Consider the following 23,065-nt stretch of genomic DNA (forward strand, 5'->3'; position numbering starts at 1 on the left):
ATTAAATGAGGGAGACGGAAGTATAAAGTTTGTGAGCTTTGCTAATATTTTTTTCTAGTTTTCCTTCAGGTTGTTACTGTTTAGGAAGATTTTTGGGGAAATTGTATTTGATCTTGTGTTCTTATACGAACTTCTTTTATAAAACATTTATTTCAAAAAAGAAGGCACCACTCCATTCACTTACATGTATATCGAATAACGCAAAAGGAATAGAGCATGGGATTATAGCATTATCTCTTATATATTTTTCATGCTTCATGACAACTGAAACATTATGTCGACATAGCATAGCGCATTTATACTGAAAGTGAAAGTTATATCTAACCATTTCTTGTTGTTGGATTTTTAATCATAATTAAAGGTTTAAATTAGAAGTCAAAAAGAACTAAAACAGATCGCCTCATTTCATTGTATTTTACAGAAACTCTTCTTCTACTGAGTTTTGTATTAACAACAATATTTCGATTATTTGTAACACGAGTACTAGGAAGATGTATAATTGTGGTAACATATGTTTTACATATGACACTTGATTTAACTGCCATGGCCCCATTACACAATGGCCTGTGTTTATCGGTATCAATGTAAATACAATCAATATGTTTGCCCTCCTGTTTAAAGGACATTTTAGCATAGCACTTTGCCCTACAGGATTAGAAGAAAATATTTGGTCTCTATCAGTCAATTAATTGTTATCGTAAACAACCAAAATATAATTAATCGTGTCAAGAAACCTGGTTAAATCTACTCAATTCAATGACTTGTGCAATAATAATTCATATATTTCCAAAAAATTGACATTGATATGTCATAAAGAAGGAAAGTACCGGAATAATCAACTTTAAGTAAATGGATAATGTGTAAAAATGCATGGATTTGTTAAGCATTTCGTAATATATATTACGATCTGAGGTTGTAATTGGTCACAAGAAGATTTCATCCAACACATTATTCGTGAATGCAATGTAATTTACAAACTGAAGGTCGAAAGACAAGATTAATTAGAAGCAACATTCTTGTAGTAATTTACACACCGTTTTAAGATTAGAAAGAGACCCCCTAATATTTAAGGGCGAACTCAAATGAATAAGGTTTCCCTGCTTCTTTGAAAACAAAATAAAGTCGTGCTGCTGGTTGAATGTAATATATATATGAAATCTGTATCATACTGGTGTCTATGTCTGCAACCTAAAAGAATTCAATCCAAATATTTTTAAGTCAGGGAGGCAATACTTTGTGTTGGTACTGCAAGTCGGGTAAAAATTGAAAAAAATCAAGTTTAAACATAGCAAGGCTTCCTTCATGTCGTACGAATCGGGATTCGGGTTCTACGCCTTTTTTTGTAATCACGTACATATCATGTATGTAATTCAGTCAGAGAAGTATTTCTCGATCTAATGACTGTCAGAATCGGTCAGGAAATCTTCTTATTCACGTATCTATTTTACTTGGAACAGTTCCTGACAGGAGGGTGTCAGGACCCATGATAAATTATGACAGAGCTTGTCCGAAGTCCTGACAGACCCTGACAAGCTGTGTCGCTGGTCAGAACAGTTTTTGACAGTTTAGAACTGTTCTAAGACGGCGATTCCTGACAGGATCGAAGAAAGGTTATAAGTGATCGCAACTCTATTATCCAACAATAATTATGCATTTGGTAATAACAATGTTTGTACTCAATCAGCATTTTTATTCATATTCAAAATTTATATTTTGAAACCAGAGAAAGACGACCAGGTATTATGAAAATATTGCCCATAGCTTCCATGCGTTCTTACCCGGACGTTGTTCCCTGATTTTAATTTCAAAACTGCACTCTGAGATGCGCTTTGGAATCTACTTGTAGCGTGATTATATAAGTACGCAATTATCATATTATCACGTATTAGTTCTGTATGGCAAGTTTTACCCTTTGCTGTCACCACTGTCCACGAGAAGCTGTAGACACCGTCTTCTGGTGCCGTAAAAATTCCTGTTTTCACATTGTAGCCATTGCCTTCATTTGTAAAAATTTTGTCAAATTTCACCGTCGACCTGGTTGGCAAATTTTGTAAACTTGTTTCAAGTCTGGCATGAAATGCTATAGACTCAACTTTCCCTGAAAAATTATATAAATTTAGTATAAAGACAATGATACAACAGGTACATGAAAAAGCATAATTTGAAGGTGAGAACAGTTTCAAAGAGGAAACAATAACCACTTACAATTATTTATTTGATAGGAGAACAGTATAAGTAAATCATATTAAACACCCTAAACCTGTTAATAATAAATTATCAAGAATGTAATATCAAATTTTGAGGAGCGGCATATGTTTCGAGGCCTAAGGTGAAATAAAACAAATTCGTGTATAGAAACAACACGTAACATACAAAATCATACATAACAAGCAGCAAAAAGGGAAAGGCTATATAATCAACATAACCTTGTCATGGATCAAGTTTTGGTAGAGTATACTTATCATGCTTGAAATAGCTGTCGTGATTTTCAAGCATGATAAATGAAGAGAATTATTTTGTTTTCAAAATGAAACGACTCGTAATAAACCATGCATTTTAGGTTATTTAAATGCGCATTTCTGTAGAATATGACCATTTTCTTAAAATCAAACAACTCCATGGTTTCTCTTGAGTACCAGAAATTGTTATACCTCTATGGTCTTGACAGGATGTTTCCATGGTACTCATCTGCCATTTGACATACTTTGAGATGAAGGCATCACTTTCGGAACATTTGGCCCTTATCGATGGTAACAAAGCAGCAATAAAGATGAAATATACAACATTGGTACTCATTCTAGAAAAAAACAAATACAAATTTCGATATCTAGACGGGGAATTTTCTTGAACTTTCAATAACGAAGACATTGCAAATCCCCAAAAACAAATAAAAATAACAGAGGATGACGTTGATCAAGAAACCTCCTCATTTCAGCATTTCTAGCAAATTTCAATGCATGGCAGTTCAGAGGACCTGACTCGTAAAATAATGCAGTTAGTACCAGAATAAACCTCTGCAAATGCCGATGTAACTATTCTGTTTTATTTTTGACGTAACTTTTCAAACGATGAACATAAACACGACTGTTATACATACATGTAATACATTATGGATACATATTTACAGTCGATCTAACACATTTCAATGCGTATACTTTCCTTTTGTTTGTGTTTGCTTCAGATTAAGGAAGACTTCGCAAATTTGCATTTGTGCCCCTATAAATAAATCTTCCAAATATAAATTATTCAATGACAGTTTCCGTCTAATGTTTAATGTTTCATGTTCTGTTATAGAAAAAGAATAGTGCTTGATATCATTACGTCACCTCTATTTTTTTTTCAAAACCTTTGTCACAACATGTCAAGTCTATGTAAATCAAGAGTGAATATCTCACCTTTCTCGTTGTTGAATTATCTGTCGAATTAACAAAATTAACTCGATATAGAACAACAAAAATATTCTCAGTTTTATTAAAAAAACACTTCTACTATTGATTTTTGTATTAACAACGTTTCGATTATTTTGTAACAAAATAACCATTATTTGTGTAGCATTTGTTTTATCATTAGAATTTAACTATCATTGAACCATTGATAGTCTTCTGCTTTCAAAATGTACATGAAAAGATGAAATACATTGCCTGCGTTCATCGTTCTGAATTTAATATATGTCACAAATAATATACTTGCCAGTCTGTTAAAGGACCATTTCAGAAAAATATTTTGTTTTCAAATCCCTTAACTAACAGAAAGAAACATTTGGTCATTAATCATTTCAATCAGTGTGGCAATTATGTTAGCTTGGTGCATGCCTCGGTGCATATCTCTTTAAACTGTTTCATAATACATGAACATTGATGATAATTAAATTAGCATCTATAATTTTATTGATACCATCCAACTTAAGATAACGTGAATAAGTTACTAATCTGAATATGTATTATGCTTTATTGATATTGCCTGGTATATATTTAGCATGATTTTCAATTCGTTAAGAAGATGATTTTTATTTCCGACTAAATGTCAAAACGTGTTTTGTTATTCTGTAATATTTTTGACTCTGAAGGTGTTTTCCCTAGGGGCCGTGTCAGAAAAAAAAGATATGTATCTGTTATCATTTCTGTTTTCTTTTTTCTGACTGCAAAAAAAAACAGGGTATGGCGATAAACCATAAAATAATAATAAGATTTTCAGATAAGGGAACAAAAAAATAACCGAACACTAATTCGATTCATATTCAAATAAAGACAAATCTGAAAAAATAGATAATACACCACCAAAGCAAATGGTACCCCAATTGTCCGGACTTGTACAGGCATTTCAAACGAAATGGTAGGTTAAATCTAGGTTTTACAGAGCGCTAAACCTCCTTCCTACATTGCGACATAAATATATCTGTGGTGATTAAATAACATTTGCATGTATAGTGTATTACTCTAAACCGGATAATTTTCGCGGTTTTGGCGATCATTCTACTTGTGCACATTTTAATATTTGTGATTGCATCTCAAATCGAATTAAAATATTCACGACTGTTTAGTATGTGCTGTACTGGTCTTATAGCAACAAAGAAAAATATTTAGATGTTGCATCAATTTAACAGTCACTACAATGTCATCCAGAATTAAATGCTTTTGTTGTTTTATCTAAAACATTTACCAAGACGGCTTTGAAACATTATGATGTCAAAAAGGGATGTTGCGATAGTCATCTACAAGTAGCATAATAAATAAATAGGTTTAAAATTTGCATGGGCGTTTTTATTCTTCTTTTCTTTTTTTCTTACTTTACGAGTGATATATGATTTCATTCAAAGGCGAGGATGGGGTTTTGTATTCAAATACGATTTGTGGCTCTACGTTATTCGAGATATTTCGAATTACTTGCACTAAGTATTATATGGAGATGTTCGAAATGTTTGTTAAAACAGAACTCAATTAAATGTGTTAAAATATCCTTTCAAATTTTAACAACAATTTCGATCTAGGATCAATTGTAATGCGTTACACACCGTTGTAAGATTAGAATAAAAGCCACTGAAATCCGTGAGTAAACTCACATTGGTAAGGCGTCTTCCGTTTCCCTTTTTCCTTTTTATTCTTGGATCTGTATTTGGGAAACGCTAGGTACAATTGTTAAAGTTTCAATCTTCTAATGATACTTTCAAACCAAATCAGATCTACATGTAGTTGCAACATACGACTCTTTTGATACAATGACAGCAAAAACACAGACAAGGTTTCCGGAAAAAAAGGAAATGAAAAGAAGTTGAATTCAACTCATGTAGACATTGATTCTATATTTTGTCGTGCTATTCGTCATATCAAAGCAGGTGCATTGATATCATTTGAGATAATTTCCTGTGCATATTATGCTTCGTGTAAAAGGTATAAAAAAACGGTTCCACGTTTTTCATAGCACAATAATATAAAGCCTCAACTTTTCTATGTTATTTTTCTTTTACTTTAAACTGTAAACTGTAAACTATTTTAAAACAAAAATATTTTCACAATTATTTTATCTTAAGCCATAATGATTGACTTTTGTAAAGCATACATGTGTATATATACAGTTCGTATTATTTATTAAAACTTTTGAATTCACAACCCTCTTCTCTATGACAACTGATTGCTGATATTCTAATTGGAAGTCGTCATTGATAATCGGGCACTTTGCACACATAATTATGTGTTTTTATTTTTTTTCTTTTATACAAATATTAAAGAATCTTTAAGTTTGATTGCACAATTCATTAGATAAAAACAAATATGTTTTTAGAATTATTTTAGTTTTGCGCATATTTCTGCTACACTTATTCAAATATTGAAGTTTGCATCCCTCGGCCAAAACAATTAAACACGTTGCCGATAGCCGCAATACCTTTATCATCTAAAATTACATTTAGCTTTCATGTGCCGTCTTAGCCTACGTAACAGTGTCTTCAATGCCTTTTTATCAATATCATTAATAATTTGTGAGGGATCGATGAAATCTAATGATTGGTCAGCGATAAACGTGTAATATTTAAAAACCACAACATTTCTAGAACGGGATACTTTTATTGGATTGAATAGTAAGCAGAGGAAAACTTTCAGTACAAATATCCTGGTTAGTTATTTTTTTTATCAAAACATATAGAATATAATAATTAGTATTAGAAATTAGGATATTTGATTACAAGCAACAAGCCAATACCAGTTAAGAGAAACAACATCCAGTTGATCTTATCAACTAAGTATGCGATCATTGCTGCTTAAGATATACATAATTAACAAGAAAAATGAATATTTCAAACTATTCCGTACTTTAAAATGTAAGTTGAAGCTTATATAATTTATTTTGCAATTTGGTTGTATTTTTCTGCGAATAGTTAATTGTTCAAATGGGTTCAGGGCGTCCGAGAGGACGAATAGTAAATATAATAAGTGTATTACACAACTTTTCGCATTTTTTCCAATTATGGTCCACATCCTACCGTATAGAATCATATTACCTTCTCTCCTCATAACGTATCTCCCTCCCTGAATTAATCATAGAATGAATAGATTACCTTCATACTTTCGGTATGTGTAACAAAATTAAGGAAAGAAAAATCATTACTTGTATAGCATTATAGTAGAAAAAAGAATAGATATGGTGAAGCCCAAGAAATATGCCATTTTATAATCTTTACATGAAAAGTAAATACTTACTCTCTTAGCTATCATGTCGATGATAATACTAAAAACTAGTGTTGTGATATTTGTACATGCATATGCAATCAAAAGTGCATTGTTAAAAAAAATACTACTAATAATTTGGTTGGCTTTTAACAAAATGTCAAATTCAATTGTTCATTGTAAAAAAAAACTGTTATATTTTAAAACAATACACATCAATTGATTTGTTTCAATTGATAAATACTACTCAAAATCAGTATATCTTCACTTCAATTACTTCATCCTATCAAAGGTGATACAACTGCTACAATAGCCTGTATCAATTTGAGTAAAGGTAAACACGTGTTCGAGATTTTATTGATATAACTATTATAATAAATTGATTAATATAAAAGATGTTGTGCATTATAGTAATTAAATAAATTCATTTCTGAAATATACACTCGGGAGAGGACGGTCCATTGCTTGAATTGTATAAACTACCTATTACACAGTTCCTCTGTTCCACATACCCGCAGAATATTCTTTATTCCACATAGGATGGTGACTCGATAAATTATTGGTACATTATGACATTATTGACCGAAACTTTATAGTATTAGATTCATCAATATTTATACTATTGTTCTCATGATATTGAATTAAATGAAATGATTGTTTTAAGTGATTTCTTCACTCTCCCTAAACAAAAATCACAATTCCTCACATTCTTTTTAAACCTCTCAACATGTTATAAAATTGGCAAGTTACCGCATACACGTACTGTATTACTTATATAGATGACATTCTTTCCATAAATAATCTGCAGTATTAGATCATTCCCAACATTTGTAAATTCAAGTATTTTGTAAATATAGTCTCGCAATAAAGATATTCGGTACGATTTTTGTTCTCTTTTAAACTTTTTGAAGTAGTCCCGAGCGAGATTTACAACGTTGATCCAGGCAAACCCTTTAGTATAAACAGGTATTTACATCAACATGTATATCAATTTGGTAATGAAATATTGTATTAAAAAACAGGGGAACAAGTAAAGAGGAATTCTGACGCGATTGTTAGAGGCTGACTTAAATATGTCCATTCTCTGATTTTTTTAACAATTCTACTTAAAATTTAGCCTAAAAAATAAAATAACCAAGACATAACGTACACTTATCAATTAGATGATTTGAATTTTTGATTTTGTGTTAACAGAGTGACTGAAATTAATAAAATTTATCATATTCAAAGAATTAAACCAATGTGTTCACAATCACAATACTTTTTTCATAATAAATTTGCCCTTATTCCTTTTTTAGATCACAGATGATGTCTAACGTTATCAAAACCTGTTCATTATTGTGTATCATTTTGAACCGTAAGTTCTTCTCCCTTGCTTCATTTGAGCTACTCTAAAAAAAATACACAAAGATCATACAATCGGTTAGATATATGAAAAGGTTAAATTAAATATAAAAGAGTAATCAACCAAGGGAACCACGGTTACAGCGGTAATCAAAAGAATGTACCCAGGGACAAAGACCAGATATGGAAAACAGACACACACAACAAAGAACATAAAGTGACTAAAATCATACATACAAAGTAACAAAAACAACAAGAAAAAACAATGATATTAGTAATATTCATATTTTAACTGACACATACGAATATTACTCCAGTTGGTAGGGATACATACAATATGATATAGAAAAACTGGATATTACATACTATCCAATAAAATAATAACATATTTCTTTTGTCTTAATCTATACAAGGATTTTCTACTTACCATAGGATAGGAAATGTCTTTTAAAATTTTACAATTAAAGTCCTTAATTGGAAGCTAAAAATGCTTCCTTTCCTTTTTGTTATCTAACTGCCTTCCTTATACATTTTGCCCTCTAAATTAGAATGAAACCTTACATAACATACTTTCTTTTTATAAATAAAACTATTCCTTTTCACTCCTTAAGGAACTATCACTGCCATAGCAAGAAACGGTGTTCCTGTACATATTGTGCCAATTGGTTACACAACTCCGGATATAATTTCCTTCACGTACAATAACACTGGTAACGATGCCACCGGGTATATGTATCTTAAAGAACAACTAGACAGGGAGAAGGTAAAGCGTTTTTTTTTTCTATTGAACATGGAATCAACATGAACCAATGCCTTTTAACATCCTTAAATTATGGACAGTATAGAATAATTGATTAACCTCCAACAAAAATGATAATATGAAATAAAAAGCAAAACAGTATTCTTTTGAAAGGGCAAGAAGTATCCATTCAATATGTTTTATTTTAAAAGTGGAGAGAATGTCGACATTTTTTTTTCTTTTTTATGAATAGTTTTATTGTATTTTACTCTTTTAGATGTCAACATGGGAGCTTTTCTTCAAGGCATTTGACGATCAGATTTCAATCGATCAGGTACATCCATATTCATGATACACATATATAACTTACTTATCAGCAACGATCTATAAATTGCCATTATTAGTACGCTGACAGAGACAACCCAATATATCTTCCACTCATCTACTCTAATATGATTTTCAGACAACACTACAAATCCATGCAGTTAATGTAAAAATCAATTTGTCCCCAAAACATAAACTGAATCATTATACATATCTTTGGACACGTATCGATGTTGTTAAAATAAAGGAAATCGTTTTTGATTCTTCAAACTCCTTCATTTTAAGAAGCACATCAAATAACTGTTTATATATTTTATTATGTAGCCTGTTGTAACAGCCTTAAAATGGCCACGGAAACATGACATGCCCGGTGATTTATATGCAAATTAGTTACATGTACCCCTACAAACCAACAAATCGCAAAAAATAACATTTGCAACAAACATGATTCAGAGAAATATTATGAATTTGCTATTGTCTGTGTTGTAAAGTCTACTCTGGTCATAGGAACGTCAAAACCATTCTCTATTTGCACAGTTTTATAGCTTGTGATATTTCTCGACTCGAGGACTACTTCTTGCTAGAAGGGAATCCTACTCTCGGTTATATAACTGTAGGATATATTTTTAAGATAAACGACAAATCTTTGATAAAACTTTTCGAGACTATCGGATAACTGTAATAACGCACTTAGGAGACGAACTTAACTTCAGTCGACACGAAATAAGACCATTTACAAATTGCTGTTGTCTCTCTTTCTCTCTTTACTTTGATATTGTGAATATTCACAACTATATTTTTGTTAAAAATGTCTAACAAATGTCATATTTTCATTCGAATATAGTAATAGTAATGCAAAAGGCCCTTAAAATACGAGAAAAAAATTAATTCAAATGTAATTAACCGAGAAGGAGTAAAACAAATCAAGCCCAACTTTGATATTTGCATATCGTAATAAACTTTTCAATACGTTGTATGTATTTATAGAATAAAAAATTAATACGAATGTGCTACAGCACTTTGTTTACTGATTTTTGAAACTATGTAATTCAAAATGTTGTAGATCGTGGTTCATAAATGTGTGTGTTGGCGATTTTTGTCCATAGATCCATAGGATCTCATACACATGTATACAAATCAAAACGTCAAACAGTGGCGATAAAGTACCTGTACTTTTGTCATGCTTATTTGTTTTTCATATGCATTTTGCCTTTTTTAATAACAATTCTTCCCGTTATTGTTATGTTGTCATTGTGGTGCTCATTAAAACTCAAGAATAAAATTTCCAAGCCTTCCAAAGCTGAGTCAGACTAGAAGTAGTAGTCATAGGCGCACTGTATGAAGAAAATTCTGATGTTGAGTTGGTCCTGAATTAATAAAAGTATGTTATAGAGTCGTGAAATGTAGTCTTGTTGTCTGTTGACATGTCGTACACAGGAAAAGTGCACCATGCGTTTTACACATGTAAAACGTACGTTTTACATAAGTATTTTACATGCGTAAAACGCATGTTTAGGACCTTCATGTAAAAGCATGTGAAAATACACGCGTATTACTCATGTATTACATATGTAACACGCATGGTATGAACAACGCATGTACAAAATATGTATGTATTACGCATGTATTTTCAGTTTTTTACATAGGGTATGAAAACCATATTTTTACAAAAAATGACAAAAAAAATATTGGCTTTCCGTGTGTTTCGTTCCTTACCTGAGGTTTGGATGACATTTTTTTCTTGCATACTGTGTATATACATGTAAAGATACACTTCTACCAATAGCCAAGTAAACGATCAGCAATTGGCATATATTCTGCCAAGAGAAAGCATTGTAATTTTGGCTTTTTATGAGTTTGCACAGTTTTAATTGTGTGTGCAAGACTATTACTTTAGTAAACAGAAGAATTCCTAAGAAAATGATTTCAGGCCTTGAATTTGACGCAATGTGACCATGAAACAATGTGGCAAATGATAAAAGTATTTTGATAAAACTCACAAACAGAATACCTATGGTTCAAATGGACTCTCAAACATCTGCATATAAAAAAAATCATCAAAATCTAATGAGCAGTTTAGGTTTAACACTACATGTTTTAACTGTAAAACCCTTAAGTCGGATTATCTCTCTTTCGATTCTTCTAACAATGTTTATATTCCTTTATGCATATTGAAATATGATGCCTAAACTTCCTATAAATCTCATAAAAGGTTTTTGGAGAAGTCACGCTTACAAGAAATGTTGACAGACTAGTGGAAGGAAAAGCAAACAGACTGATCTATAGAGGAGTTCCTATACACCCAAAACTTTCTATGCATGGGTATTAAAATGAGTCCTTATTCACAATACCTTTGAATATTTTCGTTATCTTTCTTATCTTCAAATAGCCTTGGAAGTGCTGGAATTTCCTTCAAGAGAAAATAATGTTTAAATAAGTGACTTTAAGTTAAAAAACATGTACATTGCACTTGATGTGTTACTGAACTTTAGTTAATGGGTACATGTAATTTCTACTTAACATGTTTATAGGATCGGATGATGATTTTTTTAAAATTTGTGTTAACTATTGCACTGAGTCACTTGGTGACATACATGTATTCAACCAAAGGCTCTATATCAATACTAAATAAAAGTTTTTTTTTCAAATTTATTTTAAATCAAAGTACTCAAGTACTGCATCAAATAATATCAAATAAGAATCATATACTTAATCTCACAACTACATTAATAAAGAATAGCTATATTGAAATATAAGTCAGGTGCAAGATAGCAAGTGAATGACTTGTTATAATATCTTAGATTTTCCCGAAATCCCACTCATTTATTTTTTATCATCCAGGTTATAATGTCCTTAAATAGAAATTACCACTGCAGCGTATCAATAAATAAACTTAACATATCTTGAATTCAGATCTGTTTAAGAAAACGGTGGCTCCCATTTTTGACCAGAAAGCAAAATAATCCGCAAATCTATACAAGTACATGGTGGTAAGTGGTATAAAACAAAGTTACTGTTATACATTCCTCATTAGAAAGATGGAATAAAAATCCATATACAGTACATGTTTTAATCCCAGGGGCTCCAGTAACTCAAACTTGTGACTGTCAATAGAATTATCTTCTATGGAGAGTGGTATATAAGAGGTACTACTAATTTCTCAACTCTGGCAACTTAACCGATGTCAATTTCAATCCTCCATAACTATGTACATTTTTGCATGTATTGGTAGCCGATAACTCAAATTTTTGCAGTTAATTTTTATAGCTCTTTAAAATCAAAGTACCCCACATCAAATTTTAGGGCTCCTGCTAATTTCAAACCTTGGGTCATTATGTATGCAATACACAGATCATCAAATTACATTTATGTAACCAGGCATTTTTGTCTTTTTTATCAGAATGAAGATTAGGTGGGTCCACATAGGGGCATGCATTACAAATTTTTAAAAGGAGCTGCACCACAAGCACATGATACGCCTGTTATCGTAAGCTTGTGAAAAAAGCATAAACAGTGTTGTTGGAATAACACAGGGTTGTACAGGATGTCATGCTAAGTATATCCTGACTCATTCCTTAACCTGCTCTTTTATATAAAATACACACAAACATTGCTGACGATATGTTTTATATGATACCAAATTGAAGCAATAATTCTGATTTAGGGAGCAAAGTAAATATTAAAATAACTTGGGGTCTGTTGTTCAACTTGTCATTAAGATTATCGAGTAATTAATTTTAATGAGTCATTAAAACTTAATTGAGTGATTAGTAAATCAAATGATTAAATTTTGTTGTTCATCTTAAATTAATCATTGCATTTTTTAATCATTGTATCAAATTTTGCTTGCATGATCAAAATACAAGTGCATCCCATAATGTACTTTTAATATCAACTTCTGGCACTTCCTGTTACTTTAATATAACCAAATATTGATAATGTAGCATATCCTTCTTAAATATTACATTTCTATGTGACAAAAAGAAGTTATAAAGTAAAATAATGTACCAAAACTCATTTCTGATTGGTTTTGTAAAAACTTACACTTTTTTCATAGTCTTGCATTCAAGACAAGAGTATTTCATATTATGGTACCTAAGTACATGTTATTGAGATTACATTCACTTTAACTTACTAATAGTAAAACTTTCAACTTTTCAAACTTTGTTTACATTGTTTCATGGTCAATGGGAGATAACTCTTTACCGGGTCCTACTAAAACATGATTTTGACTGATTCATTATCGCAAACTGTTTAAATGGTGTTTTAAATATGTGATAAAAGTCCAGTGGGTGAATTAAATTTAATGACACGATCAGCATTTTTAATGATTCATTAAATTTAATGAAAAGTTGAACAACAAGTTAATTACGTGATTAATTTTAATCAATTGATTAATATATTTTAATTACTAATTAAGATTAATAGCAAGTTCAACAACAGACTCCTGATAATTTCAAAGTTAAATAAAACAGAAAGTTGATAAAAAAAAGAAACACAAAATGCTGCAGCGTTCAACGTATAATGTTTCTAAATGCATCTAAATAATAAAATTAAATTCCCTATATTGTTTCTTTCTAAGGGCTATCAATCAATAAAATATGGGAGGGATGCAAGACAGTTTTAGGTGACTAAACCACCCATATATATATTTTAATGATTATTGTACCTCCGGAATTCACCTCATTTTGGCACGAAATATGAACCCCTCCCCACTTTTTACAAAAAAACTCAATAAAAATTTCAATAACTCAAACATAGAATACAAAAAGGTATACAAATTTTCAGATTAATATAACTTACAAGTGTGTAAAGTTTTATGCAAAAATCAAAAATAGCTTTTGAGATATGGTGCAAAATGCGAAAAAATGTGACAGAACAGTTATTATGCAACCGTTTGGGACGCACCTGAGACTGACCTGGTACTTTATCCAAATTACATTAAGGATAATTATTAATTGAAAAGAGTGAATAACCAAAGAATGATCACGAGTACAGGAGAATGCCTAGATTTAAGGAGTGTATAGATATTGTTCGAGGATGTGAATTAAGAAATTAATTATAGTTTATGAGTCAATTTCATGGGAATGCAGATCTGTCAGCGTCCAGATTTATCAATGTCAATGCTAGTTGTAATTGGTGGGATTTACGAGTTAAAGTGAGACCTTAATGTTGCAGGTGCATATGATTCAGTTGAAGTTGGAAGTTTGAAGTTAAAGCTTGTAATTTTTTCGTAACAAATTTCTATACGTCTTTAAAAAGAAATATTATTTTCTTTGGATTATGCATATATACATATATAATGTCGCGTAGAAAATGAAAAGGCGACAATACAGACAGTTTATTATTGCTTCCAACAAAAACCAATAAGTTGGATTTACAAAACAAACTTTCCAATATGGGAATTAATGTGCCAAGTAACTTTACACTTACGCAAATGGAGGCCCCGATTCAGGGAAATAGTAGAACCTCAAGTTATAGTGCGGTAACAGTTGAAACTGCAAATTAAGATGTATCTTCTCCTTGTAACGCAAACAGTGACATAAAGGAGTTATTCACTACCGTAAAAAACTCAGTGAAACAGTGAAAAGACACGGGGAACTTCTTGATGAAGAGAGGATTAACATCCCCACGGCAATTGGTCGAGACAATAATTCAGTCAATTCAAAGATCGATCCATATGCTGTTTCATCGCAGATCAAGGTTACAGCTGGAATATTCTCGCACTTTCATCTAGTGTCAACAACTCAAAGAAATCAGATCAAGGAAGGCAAGTACAATAATTTAGCTTCTCTGCTTGTGACAACTAATGAAACCAATGTCATTAGACAGATAAAAGCAGATGGAACAGTCACAACACTTAAGACAAAAGACGGCCGCTTACAAAGAGATCTTTCACTCCAGGAATTTATTGAAAGCTTCAATATTTACAAAAATGTTGTATGTGAAAGCGAAAATCGGCCTGTAGAGCTGGAAAACTACATGCAAGATGTCATTGACATTGCAGTAAAATTCCAGGGAAAACGTTCTATGAATACCATAAAGCATTTGCGATGAAAGCAGCATCAATCAAAAGCACAAGTGGTTTGACAGTAGATTGGTCGGTTCGCGACAAATAACTTTATAATACCATTTGTATAGGAAAATCTATAAACACATGTTCTCACTGTGGTAGCTCTTTGCACATATCAGAAATGTGTCAAGATATGTCTTTTAGTTAAGTACTTTTACATCCGTTTAGATTTACTGAAAATATTAAGGCACCGTCAATCGCCTCTAAGCAGAATGACACCGGTAGATACGGTCGTCCAAAATTGTTTTTCACCGGTAAAGAGGTCTGTAACCATTTTTTAGCCGGCTATTGTGCAAGAGGTAATCTTTATCATTATGCTCATGTTGAAACTAATCAATTTAACAATAAGTCTGCTAATCAACAGATACAGCCTTATATACCCCTGTCAAAATCAAGCAAGCCACCTGCATCTAAATGACTCTTGCTAGTGATGAAGCTTTTAAAGCAAGTACTCCAGTTGACGTCTCAAGACTAGGTTTTGAATTACGAAACCATCCCAATACTAATCTAGTTCAGTTTGTAATTCATGGTTTTACCCACGTTTTTTTACCCACAGGCTTGTCAAACTTCTCGGCATGTACTTTTGGAGTCCGAGTTGCTCATTTGCTTTTTTAACTTTGTATGTATGATCTTAGTTACTGTATGTTCTTTGTTGTGTATGTCTGTTTTCCATGTCGGGTCTTTGTCCCTGGATTACATTCTTTTGATTACCGCTGTAACCTTGGTTCCCTTGATTACACTTTAAATGTAAAATTTATTATCAACTAAGAAATACCCAGATAACGTATCTCGGCTAATAGAATCGGAACTGCAAAATAACTTTATCGTTGGTCCATTTAAAGAATCGCCGTTTAGAATGCATAGATTTAGCCCTTTTGGAATCGTAGAAGGAAATTATTCGACGAAAAAGCGACTTATTCTCGACTTAGCAGCTCCCCATAATAAGTCCTTACATAGAAGTCTAAATGATTTCATAAACAAGGAGGACTTTTCTCTTTCTTACATTCGAATCGATGATGGCATAGAGATTATTAAACAGTGCGGTAAGGGTGCTAAATGTTGCAAAACAGACATATCAGATGCGTTTAAACTTGTACCGGTTCATCCTAGTCTATGGCATCTGTATGGTTTTAAATGGAATGGTTATTATATTTTCTATACGAGACTTGCTTTTGGTTCACGTTAAAGTCCAAAAATGTTCGATCATTTTTCGTCATTAATTTGTTGGATTTTGCAAAATAATTATTGTATTGCAAATGTACTTCACCAATTGGACGACTTTATAACGATTGACAATAGTCTTTCTAACGCAAACAGAACAATGCAACGTTTACTTTATGTGTTTGATTCTGTGAGCGTTCCACTTGCTTCCCACAAAACAGTCGGACCGGTCACACAAATTGAATATTTAGGTATCATATTAGACACTGACAATATGCTTGCTAAGCTACCTGAAGATAAAGTATGTCGAATTAAATACTTTTTGTTCTCTTTTTTGAAACGACGGACATGTACCATACGAGAATTATTATGTCTTTTAGGCCATTTGAACTTTGCAATGAGAGTAGTTCCAACAGGACGATCGTTTATTTCTTTTCTATTGAATATGGCACATTCCGTTAAAGAACTACATCATCATGTATCAATCCCCGCAAGATTTAGATATGTGGTTTAAGTTTCTCGGTCGATAGAATGGTGTTTCTTTCTTCATTGATTATGATATAATTTCATCTGCGGATTATGATTTATATACTGATTTTATCCAGCTCAAAATGTGGTTTCGAGGCATACTTTCAAAATCGGTGGTTCAAAGGAGCTTGGCCAAAAAAAATTATTCTTGAAACAAAAGAATTATCAATGGTTTACATGGAATTATATCCAACTGTTATTGCCGCTATGGTATGGAGTCAGGAATGGACAGGAAAAAGAATTCTGTTTCACTGCGATAATAAAGCCACAGTGTTTATTATCCAAATATCTAGGTCGAGAACTTTAGAAATTATGAAATTAATGAGACGCCTTATGTGGTGTTCTGCAAAATTTAATTTTGTTGTGCATGCTGAATCTGTTTATGGTAAAGATAACAATATAGCTGATGCGCTCTCTCGATTTCAGATGGATCGTTTCCGACGTCTGTGTCCGAATGCATCACCCAAATCCATGTGCCTTCCGTCATATTTAGAAAATCTGTTGAATTAAACCGTGCAATTGATAAATTATGGGATAGTAGTATCAATGATACTACACATAGTATATAGGTCGAGTTAAATTTTAATGCGTTCTTCGCGTTCTTCGCACGAGTCAGTGACGAGTGATTACATTGTGGTTTTTAATGATAACCACTTGAAATTATATTTATTATGTAGATTTCCACCATTATTCCTTGTTATTTTCAACATAAACTTTAAACTTTGTGAATGGCAGATTGATATTTATGTTGTGATATTTTTGCGGGATAAAGTCCGCGGGTGAATTTACTTTACATTGTGAATTAATGATTCTTTTACACTGGAAACATTCGGTATATCACTGCTATCTATACAAAAAACCAGTTTATTACACTGAAGATAATTAACATACAAATGTACCATCAGGAAACATGTTGAGTAAGGCAAAGCATTAACATGTATCAATGAATTTTATTATACTGTACATGATAACTTATGTAAGTACTTACCTTGAAAACATTCTCTGCATGTACACTTTGTACAATATATAGACCATCTAAAGTTCTCCTAATGTTCTGGGGTCTTACACAGTAGTATTAGTCTGTGTTAATGCCACTTATGACTACATAACTGCTGATCTAGTCATGTTTACTTCATCTTTTTCCTAACAAATCAAAGTATCATATCCAAAACATTTGTATATATTGTACATTGATTTATAAATGGTTTAAATATTCTTACTGGTTTATTGTGCATAGCACAATGATATTGTATTGTAGTTTTCCATGGTGCTAAATATACATGTACTAAAGTATAATATACTGACTAGTAAACGAGTTAACATGTAAACCGGTACATTCATTCAGCAATTAATTGTAAAATTGTCACTAGGAAAATTCAAATTAAAGATTCTTGATTTCAAATTGCAAATTTGTCCTTTTTTAAAAACATTAGTGTGTTATGTCTTTATTTCTGCTATAAATATCTAAATTCATGTAGGTGTTTATCACACCCGAGATGGATTCTCATCGGTTTTCTTGAAAGTAGCATAATGATTTTTTTACTTTATAAACTTCTCCACTGAATCCATTACAGGAGTTGTACATGTATATTACTACATGTCCATGTAAAATGTGATCCATATGCACATTGACATATATAAAATTTCTTTGTATGTAATGTGAAATGCCTCAAACCTGTGATGAATTGTGTTAAATACTCGGCAAGTTTGATAATTGATAGCGAGCACCACGAAACGATGCGATCTCTACGGTTATTACATGTACAATCTAAATTTTGCTTAAGCTTCCCGAATATACTAACGAAAACAAAATCATGTCCCGGAAGTGTCCTTACGGAGAAAATTCATCGCTTCCTTAAACCAAACAAATAAAAAAAGTAAAAGTACATGGGTTAAGATTAAGTTTCAATAAAAGTAAATTCATCTCTTCCGATAATTTTCAAGTCTTTCTCTATTTTTTAACTTTTAAAAAGAAGTGAATTTGATGTTTTTTTAAAGAGTTCGGGAGGTGGATGTAGGTATGTGTATCTTCGCTGTTCAACTGTCGCTGTTGTCAAGAATCTAACCCGCCTTGTAAAAAAAATATAACTTCGATTATATTATCCAAATCGGAGCATAGCTTTTGTAAGACAGAAAAGCCAATCATTTTCTTGTTTGGACTTTGCAGCAATCGTCTGAATTTTGTGGATATGTGTAAAATATTCCCACCATCCGTTGAGAACTGTAATTTTTCCGGTATCTGTACAGTTTGATCTGACGGACCAAAACTGAAAAGGATATTGCCATAGATGCCCTTAAGGGATAAAATATATAAAGCATTGCGAAGTGCTATAAAGGTATCGACCATTATGACAGCGAGGGAAAAGGGGGTATAGGGTTGGAATTTTGAGGGAAAATTTCTTAAGTTATTCATTTATTAACCCCCCCCCATCAATTAACAAGGCAGATTTTCAAATTGAAAAAAATATTGATTTCGACCCCCTCCCGTTTTGTAATGTCCTTTATTATCGTTCATGAGTCTAACACACACGGTACATGTATAGTAAAGCTGACGGTGCTCGCTGATTTAGGCAATGGCTACCTCAAATTAGGGTCTAAAATACTTGTGTGTATGCAAAAATTAAACAGGTTCTTAACTAAATGTTGTTTTTTTATACGGGTTATCAATATATAGATGAATAAGTCATGGGAGGGATCAACCAGGGGACAGACTGAAAATGGGACGGACCATGTAGGATAATACAAGATAATCCAGAAAGGCCCCCTCCCTCAAATCAATAAAAAAAAATATGCCTTATGCAATAGAGGACCAATTAAACATGGCGTTGCTGAACCATGCGTTCATCTAGAATAATGTTATAAAATTAATTGAATTATTTTATTTAATTCGCATGCCAAAATGTACTACTGTAGAGTAAACACCCTTTTTATGCTCTTACATGTACAATGCCATGCTCCAAATGTTGGGTTAAGGATTTATTGCCGGTTTCAGTAAACATGGTAAATAAATTGCCCTCATGTCAAGGTGAGGTGCCCCTAATATAACCTGTGACGACTGCGTGCCCTAAAAATACTTAATTAACTTTCTGGGGAAACACTATACACATAGTCATGTTTCCTGCTACAAACAATCAATGAAGAGGGCTAGAAGGTATGGAATATTTTATTTTCAAAAATATTTACATTGAATAAATTGGGTAACAACTTAAATGCCAAAATGGCTGTAAAATGTTTACTGGTCAAGGAGTAGTTCTCTGATTGTTCATCCCATCCTGTGTAACAAGTTCATGCCAAAAATTTAAGATAAAACATCAAACAGATTTCTGATATTGTACTCTAAAAAAATTAGCTATCATACATTGATTCTTATTGAGGAATAAAATTTTTTGAGCAATGTGTACGCAAACCCTTTGACCCCAACCATTGCCTTTGGGTTTACTTTTGGTATATTATCTAAATATAAATTTATTGTTTCATTCATGACGATTCAACAAAAATACATTATTTGATTTAGTCAGAGACATGTACAGTACATGTGCAGTTTACATACTTTGTACATGTGCACAATGTAGTAGTTCTTCAAATTTCATAGTTAGAGATGCAAATCTCACATTAACTCTTTTGAAAAAAAATTACACAGTCAAGTTTCTTACATACACTTGTAAACATGAATCAAGTTCACATTAATATAAGTTATGTTAAATTTGTTCTATTCGTTTCTGAAAATCCAACCACACGATTTTAGTATGCAACTTATAAATATATCGGTAAGAAGACGATCATATTTGAAAATTTTTGTTGAATATATGGGGACAAAACATACGTTTTACATGCGATAACAAAACATGTATTTTACATGTGTAGCGTTTCATGCATGGTGGAATCCAAAACGCATGTATCTTCACATATGGTTCCATGCAGGGCCAAAACAGGCGTAACACGTATGGTGAAGGATTGCAAAATAAAAGTCTCGTAAGATTGTATGTCCAGTACAAACCAGATACTATAATGCTTGAATTATCTGCCAAAGGACGTTGAGTAATCAGTACATCAATAAAACTATTTACAGCTGCATTTGACTCATAGACATGTACGTTCAAACTTCTGCACGATTTAATACATGTATGAATTTTAAGAAATCAGGTACAGAGTTACAGCTGTTCCTTTGTGTATTTCTATCTATATAAAAGATAAAACAAGCGCATTGTATTTGAAAAAATAATGAAATCCTGCGTCGGTTTCGGATCGTAGGAAGGATTGATTTAGGGGTTTGACACCCTCCTTTTTGATAGTTTTGAGCAAACTTTTGACGATAGTCTGGAACCCCCTTTTTGAAACTTCGTGTATCTTGGGCATGTTTAACAAAGATATCCAGAGACATGTCTTAGGATATTGAAAATGATAGTTTTATGACTATCATCAGATGATTAGGTTGCACAACAAAATTATTTTAAGACCATCGTTATAAAGATAGACTTCTGGTGTTTGTTTGTTTTTTTTTTTTTTTGGTTTTGTTTTTTTTTTGTTTTTTTTGTTGTTTTTTTGTTTTTGTTTTTTTTAACGGATAAACAACCACAAACTATATGAAAAAAACGGGCGCTAAAACAAAACGAACTATGAAAATTAATCTTATTTGCAAACTTAAAAAAAATCTATCTCTGCTGCTGCTTTTTTTTCTTGGTTTTAAAGGAGCAGTTTCACAGACGCCTTTTTCTGGCGTATACATATAAATATATTAAGTAATGTTAATATAATGTACAAAGATCATTTCATACTGACTTATTTAAAAGTATCTTATTGAAAATAAGATAATTTCATCACAACCTGACTTCTTTGATAAAACGATCGGAAGGGGAGTAAATCTAATGTAAATTTGGGACGTTCGTACCTAGTTCTTCTTGAAAAAAATGTTTACTACAATGTATTTATTACTATTTACATGACGTCCGTTCCTTAATTCAGTAATCCGATAGTCATAATCATGAGAGTTATGAATGCGTTTAGGCATTATATTTCAGGTAGCAGTGTATAGAGTCATAATCTCTATTTTGGATATAAATGACAATGCACCGATGTTTGAACATCCATTCTACCAAGCAGAGATAAAAGAGGTATGATGCATGCCGACGACATGTAGTTAATTAGTTCATATAATACACCATTGGTTATCGATATCAAATGGCATTTCATAGGTTCAAGTTTTAAGAATATGTATTTATCCGCAGTACATGTGCGTACCAACGTTCGTATGTGAAAAAAAAAAGATGAATCTCCGTGGATAAAAAAGAGTAATGAAGAGAATCAAGATTCTATCGGAAATCAACATAATATAATCCAAGGACAATATTCTCGAAGCAACATAACCCTGTTCAAGAAGCCTGATTGTATGAAGTCTAGCGCGATACAAAAATACTGCGTAGTTACGGCAAGATCTGGCATAACGTACAAGTTGTGTTATGAAAACTCTATACGAAAGACCTGAAGGTATGTTGCCACTGAAGAAAGGAGAGTTACAATACGGAATGAAAAATCACCGTGTTTGTCGTATAGTTTGATCAATAATTTCCCTTTGGCGTCATCTCTACATATTGGTCAAGATAGGTGGCTGACTTAAAAGCGTCTGTGGTATCCTTTGTCTCAAGTTCTTTTGTGTAGCTGTGATGTATAAAATCCGCGAAACTAGAATTGTTTAACGATAATACACTATCTATATAGAGGAAACAGAGATTAAGGATCTGACTAAACGATTTTTCTTCTTTCGGATCAGATCAGCTATAAAGTCAGCCTTATAAAAGTAAATGAAAAAGTCAGCAAATTAAGAAAAAAAAGTTATTCCTATTGAAATGCCAATGAAAAATGCGTCCACCGCACTGGACAAATATGTTGTCGGTCAATAATTCAATCATTTTGAAAACATCTTCTTCGATATATTTGGAAGATGATTTGAAATTGCTTTTCATAAAGTTTGAGGATTGTCTACCAAGAACTACGTAGTTGTATCTACGTGTATGAGTGTGGGGAATAGATGTATAAAGAGTTGAAAAATCATAGGTTTCAATGGTATTGCATTATAATAATAATCTTAAATTGAGGGTTTCCAGAAGATCTTTCGAATTTTTCAGGATCCATATAGAATTAATACTACTACTGGAATAACAAGTGTCGTAGTAGGACTCGAGTCGCGATAATAGAAGTTTAAAGTTTTGAAAACAGGTAGGTTGTACGTTTTGCTGATCC

General features: G+C 32.1%; 2 protein-coding genes across 2 annotated transcripts; one reads left to right on the forward strand and one right to left on the reverse strand.

Annotated features, from left to right (window-relative positions):
* Nucleotides 1-1,669: 1,669 nt before the first annotated feature.
* On the reverse strand, nt 1,670-3,477 carry LOC148602371 (heavy metal-binding protein HIP-like). The gene is made up of 3 exons (XM_088553234.1): nt 3,396-3,477; nt 2,652-2,797; nt 1,670-2,098 (listed from the first exon to the last, which is right to left on the reverse strand). The coding sequence occupies exons 2-3, from the start codon at nt 2,794-2,796 to the stop codon at nt 1,707-1,709; spliced, it is 537 nt and encodes a 178-aa protein (XP_088409360.1). The 5' UTR covers nt 2,797; nt 3,396-3,477; the 3' UTR covers nt 1,670-1,706.
* Nucleotides 3,478-6,048: 2,571 nt separating this feature from the next.
* Nucleotides 6,049-22,041, forward strand: LOC148602372 (protocadherin beta-13-like). The gene is made up of 4 exons (XM_088553115.1): nt 6,049-6,108; nt 8,615-8,766; nt 9,020-9,076; nt 21,847-22,041. Exons 2-4 carry the CDS (start codon nt 8,734-8,736, stop codon nt 21,943-21,945), a joined length of 189 nt encoding a protein of 62 aa, XP_088409241.1. The 5' UTR covers nt 6,049-6,108; nt 8,615-8,733; the 3' UTR covers nt 21,946-22,041.
* The last annotated feature ends 1,024 nt before the right edge of the window (nt 22,042-23,065 follow it).

The sequence above is a fragment of the Perna viridis genome, chromosome 11 (assembly GCF_037379345.1).
Source record: "Perna viridis isolate PV_CMFRI_1.1 ecotype Kerala chromosome 11, ASM3737934v1, whole genome shotgun sequence".
In the NCBI taxonomy this organism is placed as follows: domain Eukaryota; kingdom Metazoa; phylum Mollusca; class Bivalvia; order Mytilida; family Mytilidae; genus Perna; species Perna viridis.

Coding starts and splice junctions, on each gene's coding strand:
- LOC148602372 (XM_088553115.1), top strand. CDS start 8,734: ATGTATCTTAAAGAACAACTAGACAGGGAGAAG. Junction 8,767..9,019: donor AACAACTAGACAGGGAGAAG/GTAAAGCGTTTT, acceptor TTACTCTTTTAG/ATGTCAACATGGGAGCTTTT. Junction 9,077..21,846: donor ATCAGATTTCAATCGATCAG/GTACATCCATAT, acceptor ATTATATTTCAG/GTAGCAGTGTATAGAGTCAT.
- LOC148602371 (XM_088553234.1), bottom strand. CDS start 2,796: ATGAGTACCAATGTTGTATATTTCATCTTTATTGCTGCTTTGTTACCA. Junction 2,099..2,651: donor ATCCTGTCAAGACCATAGAG/GTATAACAATTT, acceptor ATAATTTTTCAG/GGAAAGTTGAGTCTATAGCA.